We start from the raw sequence: 23,546 nt of genomic DNA on the forward strand, positions 1-23,546 counted from the left end.
CGTCCCCCCCTCCCGCAGCCGGAGTATTACCATATAGAGAGAATTAGGAGGAAATGGACCGCCTGTCATCATTGCCAGATTGTGTCACAAGGTTGCAGGAAGTGAAGCCAACAAGTGCTGTAAATAGCTTGACTTCCTGTAGCGTCCCTTTAAGGCGCCTGTCACGTCTTGTGCACCTGGTACTGGATTGTACCCAGTCTGTTATGGCTGCCGGGAACTTCTTGCCCTGAACGTTTCCTATTGTTTTGCAGGATTGGCCTTTCGATGATGGCGCTCCACCCCCCAGCAAGATCGTAGACGATTGGCTCAACTTGCTGAAGGCAAAATTCTGTGAAGATCCCGGTTGTTGCGTGGCCGTGCACTGCGTCGCCGGACTGGGCAGGTGAGGCGCGACCATTGCAAGCGGTTATAGTTTACAAGGTGCTGGCAGGTTGGTGCAAGGAAGAACGTCTTCTGCTCACTTGTTCTTACAGGGAAACCGTCAGTAAGCAGAAATGGGCCAATTTATGAGTTTTCTCTGAGCGCCTACCAGGCCTCTCCTCCATACATAATAGGCTTTAGTTTTTCGTGTGGGTGTGGCTTGTCAAGGCAATATTAAGATCCATAAACAGCAGCTCCTCTACTTGCTGACGGTTTCCAGGCTGCTTCAAGATTTTTCTCCACTGCCGTGACCAAAACATAAAAAAAAAAAAAAATTTAAAAAAATCCCTAAATATGGTCATTGTTATATCTGATGGGCGCGCTACGGAAATGCCCCCCCAATTGGTCGTCAGATTACGATTAACCCTTTAACAGCTGACGGAAATCCTAACAAATACAGAACGTCTTCCGTGTGGCAGGTTTTGGGTGGAAATCCTCAAAAGAGGAAAAAGAGGTCGTGCAGTATGATGTAAAAATATTTCAGGAAGTTGACCCATGACCCCCCGTCTCCACTTTAGTCACACCGCCCCCCCTGAGCCCTGCCAACGCCGGCCTGTAGGATGTGGGAAAATACTATGTGGTGTGGAGGTTTGCCAGGAGAGGGGCTTATCTGCTGACCCACAAAGCTTCAGTATCCAGGCTGTAGTCAGCGACACTTCATACCGGGGATCAGTAGGACAGGGGTAATGGATGGGCCCTTTGGGGTCCATTTTTCAAGTCTCCGACCTTGAGCAGGGATTCTCCTACGGGGTGCGGCGCTTTACTTTGGCTCTGGAGACGGCTGCGATTCTCGGGCTGTTTGCCACAACATCTGGGAATTGAATTAGAGCGGAGTACACAAGGTCATCGGGAGCCCCCGTGGAGATCTTAGGGCGTTGCATCCAAATCTCATCCTGACCCAGAGTTTAGGGCAAAAAGTCAGGTGTGAGACAACAGAGCGCGCTCACAGGCGGTGGGGATAAGAGATGACCATGAAGGGTCACAGTCTGACGCCTCCATTCTTGTATTTCGCAGGGCTCCCGTCCTTGTCGCTCTGGCACTCATCGAGAGCGGGATGAAGTATGAAGACGCCATTCAGTTCATCCGGCAGTAAGTCTTTGTCATGTCCTTTCATCATCTTTCTTTCCCCCCTCTCTTCTTTCTCCACTTTCCATATTTTCCTGATATTTTGCCTTGCTTTCATTGGTGACCATATCTGGTCTCTGATGCCCTGCCTGACTGGGCCTCGCCCGGCCCTGCCTGACTGGGCCTCCCGCGGCCCGGCCCGGCCCTGCCTGACTGGGCCTCCCGCGGCCCGGCCCTGCCTGACTGGGCCTCCCGCGGCCCGGCCCGGCCTCATGCACCCCTACTCATATAGTATTTTATGCCTGTATCTCCCCTTGTTCCTGTACATGATATTCTTACTATCTTGTACCTCCATGACCTGCCGTCTGTTTCCCTTGCAGAAAGCGCAGAGGCGCCATCAACAGCAAGCAACTGACATACTTGGAAAAATACCGGCCAAAGCAGAGACTACGATTCAAAGACCCCCATAACCACAAAAACAAGTGCTGCATCATGTAAACGGCCCGACCGATTGCCAAAGCACACACACAGGCACCCCCTCCCCCCTCCGTAACACAAGCTTCTACTATGAAGTCAGCAGCTTCCTCCAACCATCCACTGACTATTTTATTTTTTTTTTATTTTTTTTTCCTTCTTTCCATCTACAAAAGCATAGTCTGTACTAGACGGTCACAGCAATAGCCAACACGGGGTTAAATCCGCTAGCTATCAGCCATATTGGGCTACAATGTAGGAGCGCCAGAAATATCGTACCAGCAGATACCCGGCCACAAGCTGGGAGACTATGTGGAAAAAAATGAAATTTTTTTTTTTTGACTTCTGGTACATTTATACATGTGTGTTTTTTGGAATTTTTTTTTTTTTTTTTGATTGCCCCCTCCTCGGGTGCATTTGTTTATCAAGCGCGTCCCATCAGGACGACGTGTGCGACACACTCTAGGAAGCGTACGACACACTCAAGCCTTACTATACAGCTTCTACTATCACCAGACGAGTTCGAGATTTTATTTTTTTTTTTTTTTTTCATACATTTCGTTTAGAATTATCTTAAGAATTTTTTGTAAGTGCCGCCAGCGACCACAATGGGGTGAAAAAAAAAATAAATGTGGGTTTGGCATCTGCTCAAAACATGTCTGGTATCGCGAATCCGTTTCTAGGAGACTTGGGATTTCCAGCATAGAATTTGTAAAAAAAAAAAAAAAAAAAGAGCAGATTTTTTTGTTTTGTTTTTTTGCATTCTGTACAAATCTTTGCTAGCTGACGGAACGTTCTATTGGTACACGGTTTCTAATGGGTCACGGTAGCCTTGAAATCCAAGGTGCGGGGGTGAGCGGCGTCCGGTCTGACAAAAATAATCTGTGATGATCTCCAGAGAAGTCTATAAAACAAAAAAAAAACTGAAAAAAATTTACAAAAAAAAAAATTGAGATTGTGATTCACATGTACAAATGTCTGTTACATTATTTTTTTTTTCTCGTCTTCTATCCGAACTACTTTTAAGAAAACGGTTCCTTGCTGGACTGTGTGACCCCGACGGGGAACGTAAAGGAAGTGATCTCTTCTGGTTTTCATCCCTATGGAAAAAAAAAATAAAATTTTTTTCAAAAATTCTGACGGTGGTCCCATAGCCGTAAATCTGCAGCACCTGCTTTATAAGTCACTTGTCTTTACAGGTCAAATCTACCTCTCCCTGCAGAGGGCTATGCGACGGCCGTCGGCACGCACAGGTCTCAACGCGGCGTTTCGGATAGCTCAGTGCGTTTTTTTTGGGGATTGTTTTTCTTGTATTTTCAGCATCGAGATGGTATAAACTAAATGGTTGTGAAGCCGTACGTAACGGAATCTTTTATACACGTCATGTGTTCCGCAAGATGGCTGATGGTTTGTATTCTGTAATATGGCCGACCGGAGGATTTGTTGTATCGGTTGAATATTGGGTGTATAATTTTTTTTTTTTTTTTTTTTTATTTTGTTTTTTTTTTTTTCTTGTTTTAAATACACATTCTTCTATGAGCGCCTTGTCCATCATGGAGTCTCTGTCTGTAACACTTTGAATTATTGCCCATCTATATTGAAGATTTTCGGAATAAAAAATGAAATAAATGGCACTGGAGTTTATTATTAAACTGAGAATCCGTGGTTTTATTTTAATTTTATATATATATACTCGCATCTACCCGCGACTTCGTCTGCGGGTTGGTGTTTGTGCTGAGCCACTTATATTTAGCCAATTGCTGTTGTGGATGATCCGCCTGCTCCCGCGTCTCAGCTCTGCTACATCACAGCATACACAGTTGTATGTACATCTCTGCATATGGAGAGCGTACTCAGCTGTGCTACAGTGCTGCCTAAGCTCTGCTACATCTGGCCATTTGGATTAGAGGGGTGTTCTTATGTCAGTGTCTGAGCAGCTTCGGTGTTGGAAACAGCTGAAGGGATGCTGCAGAAATTTTCCACAGTTCGATCAGCCTGCTCCTGTGTCTCGGCTCTGCTACATTGCTGCATATGCATAGGATACCCAGCTGTATGTACATGTTTGCATATGGAGAGCCTATAGAGGTGTGCTACAGTGCTGCCTAAACTCTGCTACATCGGGAAATTGTGATTACAGGGGTTTGGTTATGTGACTGTCTGAGCAGCTTCTGTGTTACAAAGGGCTGAACGGATGTTGCTGAAATGTGCCAAAGTTCTCCCCCCATCAGAGGCAGAACAACACATCCCCTGTAGTACTCACTGAAACTCTACACCCGATATAGTCCTCTTGCCCTCACACAGCCTGCATATTTTGTAGTCTCCTGATCTTCTGAGACTCCATTTTCTTCAGCTTTCACACTGTCCAGCTTCATCCTATATAGCTCCGCCCACTGCCTAGCATGATCCTATTTGAGAATGGCTCAAGGACCTGTGATGATGTCATCACAGGTCCTTTAGTGTTGTGTGAACCTAAATTCCTTCACTGCGGTCGTGTAGTGATGTCATTTACCGGGATAAAAAGTAGCCTATGTTTTAATCGGGGTTCCTATCTATGTGTGTGGCAAATTTCAGGGCAATCCATTCAGCCATTTTTGCGTGATTGAGGAACAAACACCCAAACTCACAAACTTTCACATTTATTATATTAGGATAATATTAGTAGGATATATTATATAATTTTTTTATTTTTTTTTTGTAGTTGGATAAATATTTGCAAAAATCACTTTTTTTAATTCTTAAATTTCAAGCATGACCTAAAATGTGATGTATGGGGAAAAAAAAACACATTTTGTCAAATTTCTTTAGTTTTTTTTTTTTTTTCTATAGAAGTGGAACAAAATTGGCAACATCAGAACAATCAGTGATCAGCTATAGTGAGGGATTTCTGCTTCAAATGCACAGTGCCACCACTGGTAGGAAAAGTTATTACACTGTGTTCATTGAAATCCATTAGATGTCCGTGTAATGCGCCGATCCTTGGGGTCCTCCAGAGTGGGACATGTTCTTTGCAGTTGTTCTTCACTCTTATAATTCATGTGACCTCTCTCTGATGCTAATCTGAGCTCTAAACAATAAAAAGGGAATCTGCTTAGATCTTCACCTCCTAATATATTGTTTTGTTCAGGCCTAGAATTTGGAGTTGGTGAATTTATAAAACCCCTCATTGAGCTTTTCTGATACAAATCCTTAAAGATAAGAAAGGTAAATAAGATCCTCACTACCTACGGCCACCACTAGGTGGAGCTCAGGAGCTTTATTGCAGACACTTGATACATTGTACTTTGTAATAACCCCAAGTACAATGTATAAAGCTCCTGAGCTCCACCTAGTGGTGGCCACAGGAAGCTAGGATCATGATTGGCATGCAAGTTCCTGATGAGCTACAGTGTAAAGCATGGCGGTGAAGGAAAAAAACAGTGAAGAAGTGGTGATTCTGATCAGACCTGCCGAGAGAGGAAACAGCACAGCAGCCAGAAACTGAGACAAGGAAGGTGATGTCAATCTGCCGTGCAGGCCCAAAGTGCAGTGTCATGTTCTGAGGGGGCTGTTGCGATATTTAATACCCCGCCTAATTTTTTTTTTTTTTTCGTTTTTTGCCCTTCCGGGAATTCCAGCTATTCGCCGTCTTTCTGCTCACGGGTTCGGCTCAATACTTTGCATTGTCCTTTTCCTGGAAGACGTTAAGCTTCCTAAGCACATTTCTGGTGAGCGCGGCGTCTGTCTAATCCACATCTCGTGTTATTTCTTCTCCCAGCGTTGGAGAATTTTTTTTTTTTTTTTTTTTTTCCTCCTTTTGACGATTTTACATTTGTAACTCGAGTAATAATTCCGGATCCTTGACGGGAGACAAAGCGGCTTATAATACTAATACAGTGATGTAGCAGAGCTGGATTTGTCATGTCACTCGGTGAGGCTGTGGCCGTTGTCCCAGCAGGCCGTTCTCTTAAAATTTATTTTTTCACTGGGTCTGCCCTGATTTTTGAACCTCAAATCTTGTGTGTAAAGTGGGCACCACCCAAGTGACTGGAGCATGCTGGGAGTTGTAGTATCACAGCAGCTGAAAGGTGCCCTGCCGTCGTGATAACGCTCTGTACCTTATTCCAAATGACAAATTCAGCTCTGCTACATCTAGTTAAAGTATTTACTGTTTGTCAAAAAAAAAAAAAAAAATTGGAAATATGGCAGTTTTTAAGTATTGCAGCCTTTAAAGGAACACCCTAAGCAAAGATTTAATGTGTGCTAGGTCTGCAGGGGTGGGATCTTGCCAAAAGCTGATCTCTGTTCATGCTCCGCCCCTGCAGAGCCTGTACAAAGCAAAGCACAGGAAGTCTGGTCCTCTGCCACAATTGCTAAAGTAATAATCCCATAATAGATTAGCATTGCTTAGACTGCACTAACCCAATCCCAGTCCCTGCAGGCCCATGAACGTAGTGAATTAGCATTTGTGCTTGTTCTGGTGACAGACTCCCTTTATCAACCCCTGCATATAGGTTACTGTCACCAGAACCAGCATATCACCCCAGCCCTGCAGATAGATAGGTTACTGTCACCTGAACCAGGATATCACCCCAGCCCTGCAGATAGATAGGTTACTGTCACCTGAACCAGGATATCACCCCAGCCCTGCAGATAGATAGGTTACTGTCACCAGAACCAGCATATCACCCCAGCCCTGCAGATAGATAGGTTACTGTCACCAGACCCAGCATATCACCCCAGCCCTGCAGATAGATAGGTTACTGTCACCAGACCCAGCATATCACCCCAGCCCTGCAGATAGATAGGTTACTGTCACCAGTACCGGCATATCACCCCAGCCCTGCAGATAGATAGGTTACTGTCACCAGAACCGGGATATCACCCCAGCCCTGCAGATAGATAGGTTACTGTCACCTGAACCAGGATATCACCCTAGCCCTGCAGATAGATAGGTTACTGTCACCAGAACCAGCATATCACCCCAGCCCTGCAGATAGATAGGTTACTGTCACCAGAACCAGCATATCACCCCAGCCCTGCAGATAGATAGGTTACTGTCACCAGAACCAGCATATCACCCCAGCCCTGCAGATAGATAGGTTACTGTCACCAGAACCAGCATATCACCCCAGCCCTGCAGATAGATAGGTTACTGTCACCAGAACCAGCATATCACTCCAGCTCTGCAGATAGATAGGTTACTAGCACCAGACCCAGCATATCACACCAGCCCTGCAGATAGATAGGTTACTGTCACCAGAACCAGCATATCACTCCAGCTCTGCAGATAGATAGGTTACTGTTACCAGTACCGGCATATCACCCCAGCCCTGCAGATAGATAGGTTACTGTTACCAGTACCGGCATATCACCCCAGCCCTGCAGATAGATAGGTTACTGTCACCAGAACCAGGATATCACCCCAGCCCTGCAGATAGATAGGTTACTGTCACCAGTACCGGCATATCACCCCAGCCCTGCAGATAGATAGGTTACTGTCACCAGAACCAGGATATCACCCCAGCCCTGCAGATAGATAGGTTACTGTCACCTGAACCAGGATATCACCCTAGCCCTGCAGATAGATAGGTTACTGTCACCAGAACCAGCATATCACCCCAGCCCTGCAGATAGATAGGTTACTGTCACCAGAACCAGCATATCACCCCAGCCCTGCAGATAGATAGGTTACTGTCACCAGAACCAGCATATCACCCCAGCCCTGCAGATAGATAGGTTACTGTCACCAGAACCAGCATATCACCCCAGCCCTTCAGATAGATAGGTTACTGTCACCAGAACCAGCATATCACCCCAGCCCTGCAGATAGATAGGTTACTGTCACCAGAACCAGCAAATCACCCCAGCCCTGCAGATAGATAGGTTACGGTCACCTTAATCGCGGTGGTTTCCCTTTGTGAATTGCCCCCGTTGCTTGTTGTTTGTCAGTAGACTAGTGATCTCTTTGGTGCACTAGCACTTGTTGCACTAAATGGCTCATTTACATATGGATAAGAGCAGTGATGTCTCTACAAGGGGAGAACACTGTATGACTCAGGTGACCCTCACTGATCTCTTGGGCAGAGTTGGTCCTTTAAGCAATATTCCTAATATATCGTTATGTTTTTGCAGGTTTAATAGGAAGGTCAGGCAGGATTTCATTTCAGCCTCATTCTCTGGTCCAAAGCAATGTTCAGGCTGGATCGGCCAGCTGTCATGTAAAGGGTGTTTATGGGGTAAACAGAACCATTAAGCAGCCGGTGGGGGCTGCCAGCACCTCTTACCAAACACCCCCCTCCCCTCCTATGTTCCTTCTCCACTCAGATCCAGTTCTTCCTACTTAACAAGGCCAAGAAGTCTTCAAGGTGGGTGGGGGGTAGGGGGGTCATGGAATGTTAAGTAGTCAGACATGTGTGGAAACCTGACCCATGTCATGAGGATATCCTATATATGTAGCCTGCGCCTCTGGGGCCCCTCGGTTCCTGCAGCATTGAGAGTCAGGACATGAAATGATATCCTTGTGACGGGTACATGTGCTGTTTGGGGAATGAGGGTCTTGGTGTCCTACCAGTAAAAGTATTTCCCCCTCATAATATAAATGTTATGGTCATAAATTCTGGTCACTCGTGGAGGGCGTTAAAGGGATCCTCCGCCGTAGAAACAAACACAGCGAAATTCTGCAGTCGCCTTCTCATTGGGTTTGTTCATTTGTTTCTGATTCTTGGAAGGTTAAGTGGCAACCAATATGGCCTCCATGATCAGATTAACCCCTACTTTGCCATATCATCTTGGTAATAATGTGGCCTCCTCTAGCACATGGCTACATTCAATGAGGTGTCAGCTCTAGATGGGGCTCCGGTAATGGCCGGATTTATAGAAGACCTTTTACCACCTCCAGCATCTCCCAATATCTCCCCTCCACTGATTCCAGCGCATTTGGAATTATTTCTCTAGCCCCTCCATTCCTGATCAATCAGTGCTGTTAGTTTTGGTGTCCAACATGCTGACGAAGCTCTGTATTGTCAGGTGGGTGGTCCATGTCCCCCTTCTCCAGCTGAGGACCGCCCACCTGACAGTGAAGCCCTAGGCCTGCTGAGGTCCCTATTGGAGATGAGCGAATAGTATTCGAAACTCTAGATTGGAATACCTCGCTCCATGGGAATGAATGGGAGCGGCCGGCGCTTAACCCCTTGCTGTTCACCCGCTCCCATTCATTACTATGGGAGCAAGGTATTCGAATCAACACTAGTCCTTATACATGTCTGCGGCCCCTTTATTCCCGGGATCGGTGCTGAACCTTCAAGGACCATAAAGTGGTGGAATATTCTAGAGATTTAAGATGAAAGGATCATTTTAAAGGGTCCTGGACACAAGCGACAAATACATAGAAGATTGTCCTGATGAAGGGTCAGGGCGCACCCGACTGAAATCTGCAACGGAAAAAGATCTTACCAAATGGTTCATTTTTTTGTTGCTGCTTTTCTGCAACGTGTGGCCTTGTTTTGATTCCTAATAATAGTTTTGTTTTTTTTAATTGTCTCCAAATATTAGAATTTTCCGAATTTCAGGTTTTTTTTAGTCTAAGGCTCCACATAGCGGCCACAGCGAAACGCACATTGCGGTATTTCCAGAAAGTCTGCAAAGGTTCCCTCTGCAACGGATCCGCACAGCTGACCCCTTAACCATTCCTGTGCCACAATCAAACTCAATTATGATGTAGACCAGGCGAAAACGATTAATATTATGATTATTATTATTAATTAATTAAGCTCTTATTAGCAAATTATTGTGAAAAATGAAAAAAAAAAAAAAATTCAACTTTGAAACAATTCCACAAAACAATGTAACACAATATATTTTATTTCTTCCATTATATTTCATTATTTTTGTGCTGTGCTGCCCCCTGCAGGAGAAACCTGGCGCCGCGCTCTATTGACCAGTTAATAACTAAAATTAATTCTGAATGATAAAACAACCTTTCCTATATGGCCAGTACAGGAGAATATAAGAGACGTTGTAATATGTCAGGAGTAGGAAGGGGGCGACACACAATGTACCCGGATGCGCCATCCAGTCCTCGCCCGTCAGTAACTTCAGGTTTCTGTAAGTGAAACACAGATTAATTTCAGCCACTTTTGGTTCCTGGCGGTGCAGTAACAGCAAAACCCCAGCCAGGAATGAATGGGTGTCAGACTTACCCCAAAGTGACCGCACTGGTGCCCGGGGACCGGATTTGGCTATAATTGCATCTAGTTACAGCGTCACCACCCAATAGAATCACACTAAGGCTGAGGCCCCACGTTGCAGCTTTTTTTTGTTGCAGATTTAGCTGCATTTTTTTTCCGTCAAAGCCAAGAATGGCTAGAAAAGGAATCGGAAATATATAGGAAGCTTCTTATACGGCTCCCTTCTGCTCAATCTACTCCTGGCCTCGGCTCAAAAAACACAGCAACAAAAAAAAAACTGTTTCTGTAACGTGGGGCTTTAGCCTAAAGGCTGAGGCACAGGGAACACAGCTTTTTTTGTTGCAGATTTAGCTGCGTTTTTCTGAGCCGAAGCCAGGAGTGGATTGAGCAGAAGGGAGACATATAAGAAGCTTCCTATATATTTCCCATTCCATCCATCTTTGGTGGCTTCAGAGCAGGGGTGCCCAATACATCGATCGCGATCTACTGGTAGATCGCAAATGGACGTATGGGTCGATTGCGGGATGCAGGGATCCTCGGTGTCTGCTTGTTCACAGTGCAGGATGAGAATCATCTCCGGACACTGGCAGGCAGGGCTGCCGCAGCCCCAGCCTGCCAGTGTCCAGAGATAACTCTCAGCCTGCACTGTGAAGAAGCAGACAGCGGGGATCCCTGGGCAGCCACAGAACGTCTCCTGCTGTCACGATCCACCTGGCCCTGCCCACATGCCCGGCCCCGCCCACAGATACACCTGCCCCGCCCGGTCCCACCCATAGGCCCGGCCCTGCCCACAAGCCCACTGAAAAAGTGTGAGCACCCCTGCTTTAGAGGCTTTAGCACATTTGTTATGGCCATAGGTATTGATGAGCAGGTTTTCCGATCTCCGGAAGGAAGCTGGACTCTCTGTTTTACAATCGGAGTTCTACTTTGAGCCTCTTGTTGGCAGCTGATGGAGGGAGGTCACCCCCTATATTATGTGTATGTGCTATAAGGTGATGTAGCCTGAATATCATAAGGTATTACAGACAACCCATATGACTTTGGGATCAAAGTATCTGATCGAATCTCTATAAAGCACATAGCCTTTCTCCGCCTCCTGAGAGCACAAGCCCCTCCTGGTGTGATGTCACATGTGCTCTGAGCCAATTAGATCTCTCCCTATTTCTTCTCCCCTCACAGCAGATAGTCTCAGACACACACTGAAGGAGAGATTCCCCCTCCTCCCTGTCTACTGTATTAGATTCTGCAGCTACATCCCCCTCCTCCCTGTCTACTGTATTAGATCCTGCAGCTGCATCCCCCTCCTCCCTGTCTACTGTATTAGATTCTGCAGTTACATCCCCCTCCTCCCTGTCTACTGTATTAGATTCTGCAGTTACATCCCCCTCCTCCCTGTCTACTGTATTAGATTCTGCAGTTACATCCCCCTCCTCCCTGTCTACTGTATTAGATTCTGCAGCTGCATCTCCCTCCTCCTTCTCTGTTGTACTATTCTAGATGGATCTTGTAGTGATTTAGGAGCCTTGATCTATAAAGATCCTGCAGTCAGGGAGAGGGGGCCACAAGCTGGAGGAAGATGCCCCTATCCACCAGTAGCATTATACCCGCATGTATCAGTATACAGCAGAGTATACACGATGTGTGTTGGTCTGTCCTGTGTATAATGGCCTCTTCTATTTCTGGACTCGCTGATGTCTCTGACTCAGGGAAAAACCTGTTTCCTTATTTATATTCGCACATCCTTCCCGGGCTGAAAACCAGCAATTAGGCGACGCTCTGCACCTGCCGGGGCGCAATGCGTTATGGGGGACCACTGCCCTGACCTAAAGGATAGCGGAACGTAACGACAACTTCTGGTGATATTAGTGATGAGAATAACTGGGAGGGATTCATTAACCCCTTCCTACTGCAGCCATTTTACTATTTTCATAACCCCCCCCCCCCCTTTCTAGAGCCAGAACTTTTTACCTTTCCCCTTCTCAGCGCCCTACGAGGGCTCACTTATAGCAGGACAAGCTGCGCTTACTAATGGTGCCAGTTATTATTCTGTGCCATGTACTAGGAAGTAAAAAAAGAAAATCAGAATGGGCTGGAATTAGAGAAACTGCATTAGTGCAACTTTGTTACCGCTAGATTTTGACTCCTTTCTGTGAAATACTCTTCTATCTTGGGCATCATAAAACTTAGGATTGTTGTGCTGGTGTCGTATGAAAGATCACACTCTCCTCTGTTACATGACACTCCGAGTAGTGACCTGTATTACTTCCGGAGATATCCATATCCTGATGGGCGATAATACGGACAGAGCCAAGACCTCGAGGTTGTATCAAAGCCGAGAATCTCCTCCTTCCTATGACACCAGAATGACTGTTCTAAGCTTGACTGTGTCTGAGCTGTCCATGTGACCCGTCCCCTCCAGCCCCATCTTCTCTATATTACCCCCCTACTCATAGTGAACCAGTGAGGGTAACTCGAGAGCGGCCAGAACGTGGAGCCAAAACCTGAATCTTACAAATTGTATCAATGTCACAAATGTGGCCAGAAAATCAAAAGTTGGCCAAAAGTTTTGGTGCTCTGTAAGGAAGGGTGTCCCATAGTACCGTATACTCCGAGTCGGGCATCGGAATAAAGCCCAATATATATTTTGTCTTTTGAGCTTTTCAGGTCTCGTCGTGAAAACTTTCATAACAACATGAAGCCTGTTCGTATTGGTGAAGATGATGAAAGTGATTCGCCGCCATCCTATCAGTCCGTGCGCTCCTATGGCAGATACATTACAAGGCTCAGACATGGCGAGGGTGGCCAGATCAGATAGTGGCGTGTCTGTGATGAGTGATACGGAGCGGAGAGCCTGGTACTGGGGTTACACTATCTCCGTATCAATGTCCTGCTGCCCCCCCCGCCACGTGAGGGGCCCAAGCGGCATCTGTGACTGGGGACGCCCTGTAGGTAACGTTACACTAAATACAAGGCCTTATATAACCTCATGGGCACAGCCAAACCCAGGTGTAGATCGCCCCCTGGTGGAGATCCAGCTGCCTGCATAAGAGATCATATAGGGCGTGTACCTCTTATCACCTATGTACAATATAGAAGATTAACCCCTTCACGACAAAGCCAGTTTTGTTCTGTATATGTTTTTTTTATCTCCTTCTATCACCTCATGTGCACAGATGAACGCAGACATAGACTGCCCCCTGGTGGGGATCGGATAGGACATGTCCCACTTACCACGATACGATCTACATGACATGTTATGCTTCTTCATTGGGTTACTATGATCACCACGGTATCCAATCTATAATGTTTTTTTATACATTTTACTTCTTTTCCATAATAAAGTTACTTTATTAATATAAATATTTCGTTTTTGCATCGCCACGTTCTGAGAAACAAAACTTTTCTATTTTTTCTATAGGTCGGGCACATTATATTATTATATTCGGGAGGAGACGGAGTTTTTATCTTTTCTCTTCTGCTTTCACTTTTTATTCCATATTTTTGGGAGCAAAAATTACCAAAACCCGCAGCGTTTGGGTTTTATTCTTCTTACGGAATATTCTGTGCGGACGAAATAACTTGTTACTATTTTAGTTTCAGATAATATCAGATAGTTATAGGGTTGTTTATTCATTTAGATTTTTACCATAAAACTATGTGTTAGGGGACAATAGCAAATGTTGTTATTTTTTTTATCACTTGTCCCTCTATGGGGACTTGAACCGGTGATCACTTGTATATTATTCTGTAACCCTTCTGTGTTACAGGGTCAGGTTTACATTGACACCCAGGGCTGATTATAATACAGGTGTGTTGTCATCTGAGGCTACAAGGGGTCCGGCCGCAAGTAAGTGCCCATTTTCCCCCATTATAATCTGCCATTCATCGATCAGACTCCAGTGATGGGCGCAGGACTCTACTGCAGATGAGCGCTTGTTGGTTGATCCTCGCTAGATTTACTTGGTGGTTTTCATTTGTACCATCCAATCACCGGTGTTTTTTTCCTTTATGTAGATTGTGCGCCCCACATAGAGGTCACAATGTACATTTTCCCCTATCAGTATGTCTTTGGAATATGGGATGGAAATCCATGCAAACATGGGGAGAACATACAAACTCCTTGCAGATGGCTTTATGCCCTTGGTGGGATTTGAACACCAGGACTCCAGCGCTGCAAGACTGCAGTGCTAACCACTGAGCCACCGTGTGGCCCCATCACTGGCTATTATTATACCCTGGGGTGTTTTCAATAATGGGGGCTCAGGGGAGGGAGGTGAATAAAAATATCAGATAGTTACTCACCTGTCCTGGGCTCCAGTGCGGGTCCTTGTCCTCTATCCCTTTGTACAACCGACTTTCCATATGGCTGTCCTAACGGCTAATGGCAGGTAAAGTGTTACACTGCCCGGGATTGGGGTTATCTATCCGGACCCCCATTCCTAGTTCGGGCAGATCTCCATTCTGGCGGGGGGTCGTGCAGATGATTTATGAAGGGACTAGAACCAGTCGGGGCCTTTATTAAGAGTGACTGGTGCACGAAACTTCAGTCTAAAGAAATGTTCTCCATACTCTATTAGAAAGTTGCATTAATAATACTGTACACTAGGAGGCGCCAACATGTACTGGGAGGAATAGAGAACATTCATGGTGAAATGAAGGGTAAGCGGAAACCTGAGGAGAGAACATATTATATTATATTATATTATACGTTACATTATATTACATTACGTTGTATTCTATGACTTATCCTGTAGATAGGTGATGAATGTGTATTGTAGGAAACCTATTTAAAGCTGAGGCCCCATGGGACGTCCCTCAGCAATAAAGTGCTGCTGGAAAAACCGCGGCAGCAACGCATTACGGTTCTTTCCGCAGCGCTTTAAAGTGTGCCGGTTTTGGAAATCGCAGTGTGTCCGCATGGTGGTTTTTACCAGAAAGTGGGCATGGGATCCACTTTGCCTGTACTATGAAACACCGTGATTTTTCCCGTAGCGGAAATTGCATTGTTTGCGGCCCGTAGGGCCTCGGCCTAACCCTATAATTCCCTGCAGCACAGATCATTAACCCTTAACAACTCAATGCACATGTCAGCAATTCACAAGTTCCATGGGTTGTTTGGCTTTATTCACATTAGCACAATCCAAGCAGCTCTTCTTATGCCACAAACTTTTTGGTTCATCTTGTAGAGAACCAAGCGCTTACTGTAGAAGAAAAACATTCAGATGACAGGAACTGATTGTCTGTCACAGAAATACCTGGAACAAATCAGCCATGTGTGAGCATAGGCGTATAGCGGTCTCTTTAGCCTCAAAAGAAGACATCTATGGAGAGGGGAGAGGAGGAGGAGGCTGGAAAAGACACACTTTGATATACTATACTAACAGGAGGACGCGGCTTTGCATGGGTATATTTCATTTTTTAGTTTGGAGTAGTGGCCCCATAAAAATAGGTTTGTTGCAGTGGAATCCCGGTGTAAAGTTGTGTGTATGTGAAGTCTGAAGAACCTGTGAGTTTCCATTAGTCCATAAGCGTCATGTATCTCAGTATGGATATCATTAAAAGAAACTTGCAATCAGTTGTTACCTGGAGTAAAACTGTGTGTATGTGACCTTGTGTAACAATGTCATCCTCAGCGCCCTGCCCCTTTAAAGCTGACCTAAAGCAGTGAAGAAAAATGGAGGGGTTGTTATTGAAACCTAAGCAATATAAGCAACATATTCTGCTGAAAACCAAAGGAGAGAGATTGTCAGTGCCAGAAAGGACACAGCACACAAAGCTCTGCTACATCTCTACATAACAAAGCATACACATCTCTGCTACATCTCTGCATACACAGCTCTGCTACAACTCTACATAGCCACAGCATACACATCTCTGCTACATCTCTACATACACACAGCATACGCATCTCTGCTACATCTCTACATACACAGAGCATACACATCTCTGCTACATCTCTACATACACACAGCATACGCATCTCTGCTACATCTCTACATACACACAGCATACACAGCTCTGCTACAACTCTACATAGCCACAGCATACACATCTCTGCTACATCTCTACATACACACAGCATACGCATCTCTGCTACATCTCTACATACACAGAGCATACACATCTCTGCTACATCTCTACATACACACAGCATACACAGCTCTGCTACAACTCTACATAGACACAGCATACGCATCTCTGCTACAACTCTACATAGACACAGCATACGCATCTCTGCTACATCTCTACATACACAGAGCATACACATCTCTGCTACATCTCTACATACACACAACAGACACAGCTCTGCTACATCTCTACATACACACAGCATACGCATCTCTGCTACATCTCTACATACACACAGCATACGCATCTCTGCTACATCTCTACATACACACAGCATACACATCTCTGCTACATCTCTACATACACACAGCATACGCATCTCTGCTACATCTCTACATACACACAGCATACACATCTCTGCTACATCTCTACATACACACAGCATACGCATCTCTGCTACATCTCTACATACACACAGCATACACAGCTCTGCTACAACTCTACATAGCCACAGCATACACATCTCTGCTACATCTCTACATACACACAGCATACGCATCTCTGCTACATCTCTACATACACAGAGCATACACATCTCTGCTACATCTCTACATACACACAGCATACACAGCTCTGCTACAACTCTACATAGACACAGCATATGCATCTCTGCTACATCTCTACATACACAGAGCATACACATCTCTGCTACATCTCTACATACACACAGCATACACATCTCTGCTACATCTCTACATACACACAGCATACGCATCTCTGCTACATCTCTACATACACAGAGCATACACATCTCTGCTACATCTCTACATACACACAGCATACGCATCTCTGCTACATCTCTACATACACACAGCATACACAGCTCTGCTACAACTCTACATAGCCACAGCATACACATCTCTGCTACATCTCTACATACACACAGCATACGCATCTCTGCTACATCTCTACATACACAGAGCATACACATCTCTGCTACATCTCTACATACACACAGCATACACAGCTCTGCTACATCTCTACATACACACAGCATACACAGCTCTGCTACAACTCTACATAGACACAGCATACGCATCTCTGCTACATCTCTACATACACACAGCATACACAGCTCTGCTACATCTCTACATACACACAGCATACACAGCTCTGCTACATCTCTACATACACACAGCAGACACAGCTCTGCTACATCTCTACATACACACAACAGACACAGCTCTACTACATCTCTACATACACACAGCATACGCATCTCTGCTACATCTCTACATACACACAGCAGACACAGCTCTCCTACATCTCTAGATACACAGCTCTGCTACATGTCTACATAGCCACAACATACACAGCTCTGATACATCTCTACATACTCAGCTCTGCTACAATTCTACATACACACAGCACTGCTACATCCCTACATAAACAGCTCTGTTAGATGTCCGCATACACACACATCAGACATAGCTTTGCTTCATCTCTACATACACACACGACTCTACTACATCGTTACATAAACAGTCCTATTACATCTCTACATACACACACAGCCCTGCTACATCTCTACCTATACACAAATCACGCACTACACTGCTTGGATTGTTATGGAAACCTTGAGTAAAGCTGTGTGCATGTGGAGACTAAGCGCCTGTGAGCTTCTATTGGCTGATAAGAGACATGTGACCATGTGTATGGCAGTTGGAATATGAGTAAAAGACTTGCAGGTTTGTATTAGCTAATGTGGTCATTGGTTTGGGAATATTGTATCTCTGGAGCGGTATGTCCAAGAGAGTGGGACACCTGATGTATGTGTGTGCCAAATTTGGCGAAGATGGGTCCAGTTGTTTGGTTGTACATAGAGGGCAGACAGACGGAAACTCATTTTTATATAAGAGACTAGCAGAAGGACCCGACTTCGCACGGGTAAAAGTCACTTTGTGTAGTGGCCCCATAAGAATTGTCCAGTTTTGCACTAGTATATTTTGTATGTCATAAGTGTCATGTGATCATGTATATTTCAGTTTGGATATCAGTGAAAAATCTGAGATCGGTTGTTATGGATACCTGGAGTAAAGCTGTGCGTATGTGACCTTATGTAACAGTGAAATCTACAGCGCCCTGCCCCTTTAAAGCTGACCTGTAGCAGTGAAGAAAAATGGCTGGGTTACTATGGAAACCTGGAGTAAAGCTCTGATGTGTGATACTGTGTGCTGAGCTGTGCATCTAATCCTCCGGCGTGTGATACTGTGTGCTGAGCTGTGTATCTAATCCTCTGATGTGTGTTAGTGTGTGCTGAGCCGTGTATCTAACCATCTAATGTGTAATACTGTGTGCTGAGCTGCGTATTTAATCCTCTGACGTGTGATAGTGTGTGCTAAGCTAGGTATCTAATCCTCTGATGTGTGATACTGTCTGCTGAGCTGTGTATCTAATTCGCCAATGTGTGATACAGTGACCTGAGCTGTGTAAGTAATCTGCCGACATGTGGTACTATGTGCTGACCTGTATATCTAATCCTCTGACGTGTTATAGTGTGTGCTGAGCTGTGTATCTAATCCTCCAATATGTGATGGTGTATGTTGAGATGTGTATCTAATCCTCCGACGTATAATACTGTGTGCTGAGCTGTGTATCTAATCTTCCGATGTTTAATACTGTATGCTGAGCTGTATATCTAATCCTCCAATATGTGATACTGTGTGCTGAGCTGTGTATCTAATCCTCTGACGTGTGATACTGTTTGCTGAGCTGTGTATCTAATCCTCTGATGTCTGTATCTCAGTTTGGATACACCTGATGTATATTTGTGCCAAATTTGTTGAAGATTGACCCAGTCATTTAGTCGTGCATAGAGGACAGGCAGACAGAAACTCATTTTTATATAAGAGATAGTGACAGGGATCTCTTCTGACACTAACCCTGAGATAAGACTCTACCACGTCACTAAATGAGGCAATAAATCAATAAACATCCTCCTCCCCCTCCCCTCTCCATAGACACCAATAATGAGGAGGAAACAGATTTCCTTTATAAGATATATAACAATGTCTCTTCTATTCACCCGGACCATTTGTTTATGGAAAGTGTTATTATAATTGGAGGACACTTTAAGTGATACATTCTGTCTGTCTGCAGCCACCACTAGGGGGAGTGTCAGCTGTAGTACGTAGTATATGTAAGTATATGTAATACGGCTGTTTACCGGGAAGGTAAATCTGTGAACATAGATGAGTAATTACCAGTAATACCAGTATAGAGTGACCAGTATAGACCAGTAACCAGTATAGACCAGTAACCAGTAGGCGCCGGGGACTCCAGTAATTATTGTATCTCATGCAATGGAGATAATTGTGACACAATGAGACTGTCCAGGAATATCTCCGCTCTATACAATGTATGGAAACCCTACACCAGACTGATCCCCCCCCCCCCCCATGGGTCATGTGATCACCGGGAAATTACATCTCATTATCCTCAATGATTTCCCTGTCTGCGTTACGTCTTATGAGAACCTTGTGAGGTCTTGAAAATATTCAATGTATCAAAATTAATAAAATTGATATATATATATAATGTGTCACCAATTTTTTACATTCATTTTTAAAACCAGTGCAATCTGTGACTTTTTTTCTATTCTGTCTTGAGGAGGCTGGAGCCGACTCCTCAACGACTATGGGAGAGTTTTCTAGACATGCCCTGTGTAGCGAGGGGGAGGAGATAAGCTGTGACATCATCTCTTGTCAGCAGTGATGTAATGATGGGTCAGTGGTGTTATCTAAAGAGGTGTTATCTTCTATGGCAATACTGTCTGTAAAGTAAATGAGGTGACTGCTGCAAACGAAACCCCTGCAGAATTGGCAAGTGTCTGTCTATTATTAGGTTTAGTGGCCAGAGTGAAAATTACAGGATATATTATATTTTTTAAAATATAGATAAGAACGTGGAAATTAAAACAAACAAAAAAAAAACCACAAAAAATGATTTTAAATGTTTAGCATAACACCTGATTTATATACTAGGTCACGTTCTGATGACACGTTGGACAGACGCAAATTTTTTGAGATTGGAACAAATGAAATTTGCCCAGATTGTTTCTGAACCTTTTATACTTGTATATTATGGGTGACGGAGTGACCAGACAGAACCCCAGATATAGGCTCTGCTTGTAACTTCTTATCCAGGTCATAGAGGGAAGTGCAGCTCCGGAGCATAAACTGCAGCTCTAACAGGTGAAACACTGCGCAGTGTGAACAGTCCCAGACAGATCATCATTTGTGTGCTGAGAATCTTTGTGAAACTTCCTTCTGTGACGGCGACTTTCTTTTCTTTCGGCCGCTTACGTCTTATACGCAGCAAATACAGACGACCCGGAGGTGGAAGATTTTTGGGGAAAATGTGAATAAGAGCCAATAAAGTAAAAAAACACAAAATACAAGAAATTATAAAGTAAATGACAATCTAGAAGTTCTGGATACAAAGTAACAAAGTGACGGATCTTTTTCTTTTTCTTCTCTTTCCTTTTTGTTTGCTTTTCTTTCTTTCTGCGAGAAAATGCCAAATTCCTCCACCCCCCATTTAAAGAGCGGAGTGCCAAGGTAACCAGGCGACACAGGAGGAGCCGCGGCCTGGGATTGGGAGTCTGAGTCAATAGAGGAGGATGTGGAGGGGTCACTTACCTCCTGCTAAGACTGCCGAGCACGCGCTGCACATATACACTGCACATACATACGGCACATATATACCGCACATACATACGGCACATATATACCGCACATACACACCACACATACACACTGCACATATATACCGCACATATACACTGCACATACATACGGCACATATATACCGCACATACACACCACACATACACACTGCACATATATACCGCACATATACACTGCACATACATACGGCACATATATACCGCACATACACACCACACATACACACTGCACATATATACGGCACATATATACCGCACATATACACTGCACATACATACGGCACATATATACCGCACATACACACCACACATACACACTGCACATCTATACCGCACATACATGTCACCCCGCAGGGACCCACAAGATGGTAGATACTGAGAACAGGATCCTACAGCTGGCCACCAGAGGGGAGTGGATCACCTTGGAGCAGACGCTGAAAGGAATCGACAAAGGGGATCTGGGAGCCTCCGAAACTGACCCAGTGGGTGACGTCATTAACTCTTCATTATACCATGATGATGGATGATAATCTATATGTGCAGTTACCGAATGTCATCGCTATACTGATTCTTCATGTCATCGCTGATGTGATTCCCTACTAACATATCAGGGCTCTATTATTTATGTAATTTCCTATTAACATATCAGGGCGCTATTATTTATGTAATTCCCTATTAACATATCAGGGCGCTATTATTTATGTAATTCCCTATTAACATATCAGGGCGCTATTATTTATGTAATTTCCTATTAACATATCAGGGCACTATTATTTATGTAATTTCCTATTAACATATCAGGGCGCTATTATTTATGTAATTCCCTATTAACATATCAGGGCGCTATTATTTATGCCAGTCCCTACTAACATATCAGGGCGCTATTATTTATGCCAGTCCCTACTAACATATCAGGGCGCTATTATTTATGCCAGTCCCTACTAACATATCAGGGCGCTATTATTTATGCCAGTCCCTACTAACATATCAGGGCGCTATTATTTATGCCAGTCCCTACTAACATATCAGGGCGCTATTATTTATGCCAGTCCCTACTAACATATCAGGGCGCTATTATTTATGCCAGTCCATACTAACATATCAGGGCGCTATTATTTATGTAATTCCCTTATAACATATAAGGGAGCTATTATTTATGCCAGTCCCTAATAATATACATACGTGGCCCCTGATATGTTAGTACGGGGCCCCAGGTGCCTCCTTATTAGCTCAGTAACCTTAAAACCTTTTCCTTTCAGATCCCATTGATGTCAGATGAATGTAATGCTGCCACTAGGGGACTACAAGTCCCAGCAATCCCTATGTACACAATGTCTCGCGGTATATAACAGGGGTTAATATTCTTCGATATCTGATGACATTTCAGCCTTACAATTCCCACCATTTTCCGGATCTCTTTTTGTTGTCGGTGAATGTTCCCATTCACTTCCATGTGCTGAAGATTAATTCTAAGCAGAAACTTCTCACCGCTGATGGATTGTTACAAGGTGTCAGTGTAGACAGTGACGTGTGAGCAACTCTCTTACCTACAGTGATACATTGTAACAACCCATCAGCTGTGTAAGGAATAGTTCAGGGTTACAATAGTTTGAGTCTCACTGGTGATTATCAGATGTTGTAAATAATACCGCCATAGAGTGCCCAATGACATCACAATATAAAGCGTCGTATAGTTTTAAAACAGTTTTATCTTACATAGCCCAAATAATAACAATACCTGAATAATACTGCCATATTGTACTCATATTATAAAGCCATGTAATGTCCAATAATTCTGCCATACAGTTCCAATATACTATACCATACGATGCCCAGTTAATATCACCAATATTGTATGTCAAAATATCATACAAAGCTTGAATATTACTATCAAAATGTGCTTAAATAATACATCCATACAGTACACAAGTACAGTTATACCACACAACACTGTGTACATGATATTGATATACAGTGACATAACACAACAACACACTGCCTGAGCAATTCTAAAATATACCAGTATTATATACTACAGACCTATAGTTTCTATATAATGTTGCCATACACTGTCCAATATATTAATAATACTGCCATAGTGTGCTACAAATTACAACCATATTTTAACAATAACGTTCTTATGCAATTTCTCCATAATATGGCCATACAGTGTCCAACTAACATCACCACTCATGCATAAATAACACCACCACAATGTGCTTAAGTAATATATGTATGCAATGACCATCCTGTATCAGGTGATATTGCCATACAGTGATATAACATGGCCATACAGTGTAATACAGCCATACATTGCCCAAGTGCTGTCACTGTACATGCCTGTATAACACCGCCAAAGTGTGCTTAAGTAGTATAGCCATGCAATTCCCAAATAATATCCTTCTATACTGTCCAGGTGATATTTCTATACAGCAATATAACATCACCACACATTATAATACAGCAATACAGTTCCCAAATGCTATCACCATACAGTGTCTAAATAACACCGCCACAGTGTGCTTAAATAATACATTCATACAAAGAAATGACAATGACAGACATTTGTAAACCTCTTTTTTCCCCCAAGAGACTAATGGCACAGG

The 23,546-nt window shown here is 44.1% G+C and overlaps 2 protein-coding genes across 5 annotated transcripts in view; both read left to right on the plus strand.

Moving 5' to 3' along the window:
- Positions 1-3,468, plus strand: part of PTP4A3 (protein tyrosine phosphatase 4A3) — a 67,590-nt gene extending 64,122 nt beyond the window's left edge. For all 4 annotated transcript variants that reach the window (XM_075270041.1, XM_075270043.1, XM_075270040.1 and 1 more), the window contains 3 exons: positions 252-382; positions 1,435-1,509; positions 1,866-3,468. In XM_075270041.1, coding sequence (XP_075126142.1) covers positions 252-382; positions 1,435-1,509; positions 1,866-1,983 — 324 coding nt within the window. In that variant the 3' untranslated portion in view covers positions 1,984-3,468. The remainder of the gene's footprint in view (positions 1-251; positions 383-1,434; positions 1,510-1,865) is intronic.
- Positions 3,469-21,303: 17,835 nt separating this feature from the next.
- LOC142201115 (uncharacterized) overlaps positions 21,304-23,546 on the plus strand; it is an 85,402-nt gene continuing 83,159 nt past the window's right edge. The window contains exon 1 of the mRNA XM_075271943.1: positions 21,304-21,422. Coding sequence (XP_075128044.1) covers positions 21,306-21,422 — 117 coding nt within the window. The 5' untranslated portion in view covers positions 21,304-21,305. The remainder of the gene's footprint in view (positions 21,423-23,546) is intronic.

This window comes from Leptodactylus fuscus, chromosome 4 (genome assembly GCF_031893055.1).
Source record: "Leptodactylus fuscus isolate aLepFus1 chromosome 4, aLepFus1.hap2, whole genome shotgun sequence".
Taxonomy (NCBI): domain Eukaryota; kingdom Metazoa; phylum Chordata; class Amphibia; order Anura; family Leptodactylidae; genus Leptodactylus; species Leptodactylus fuscus.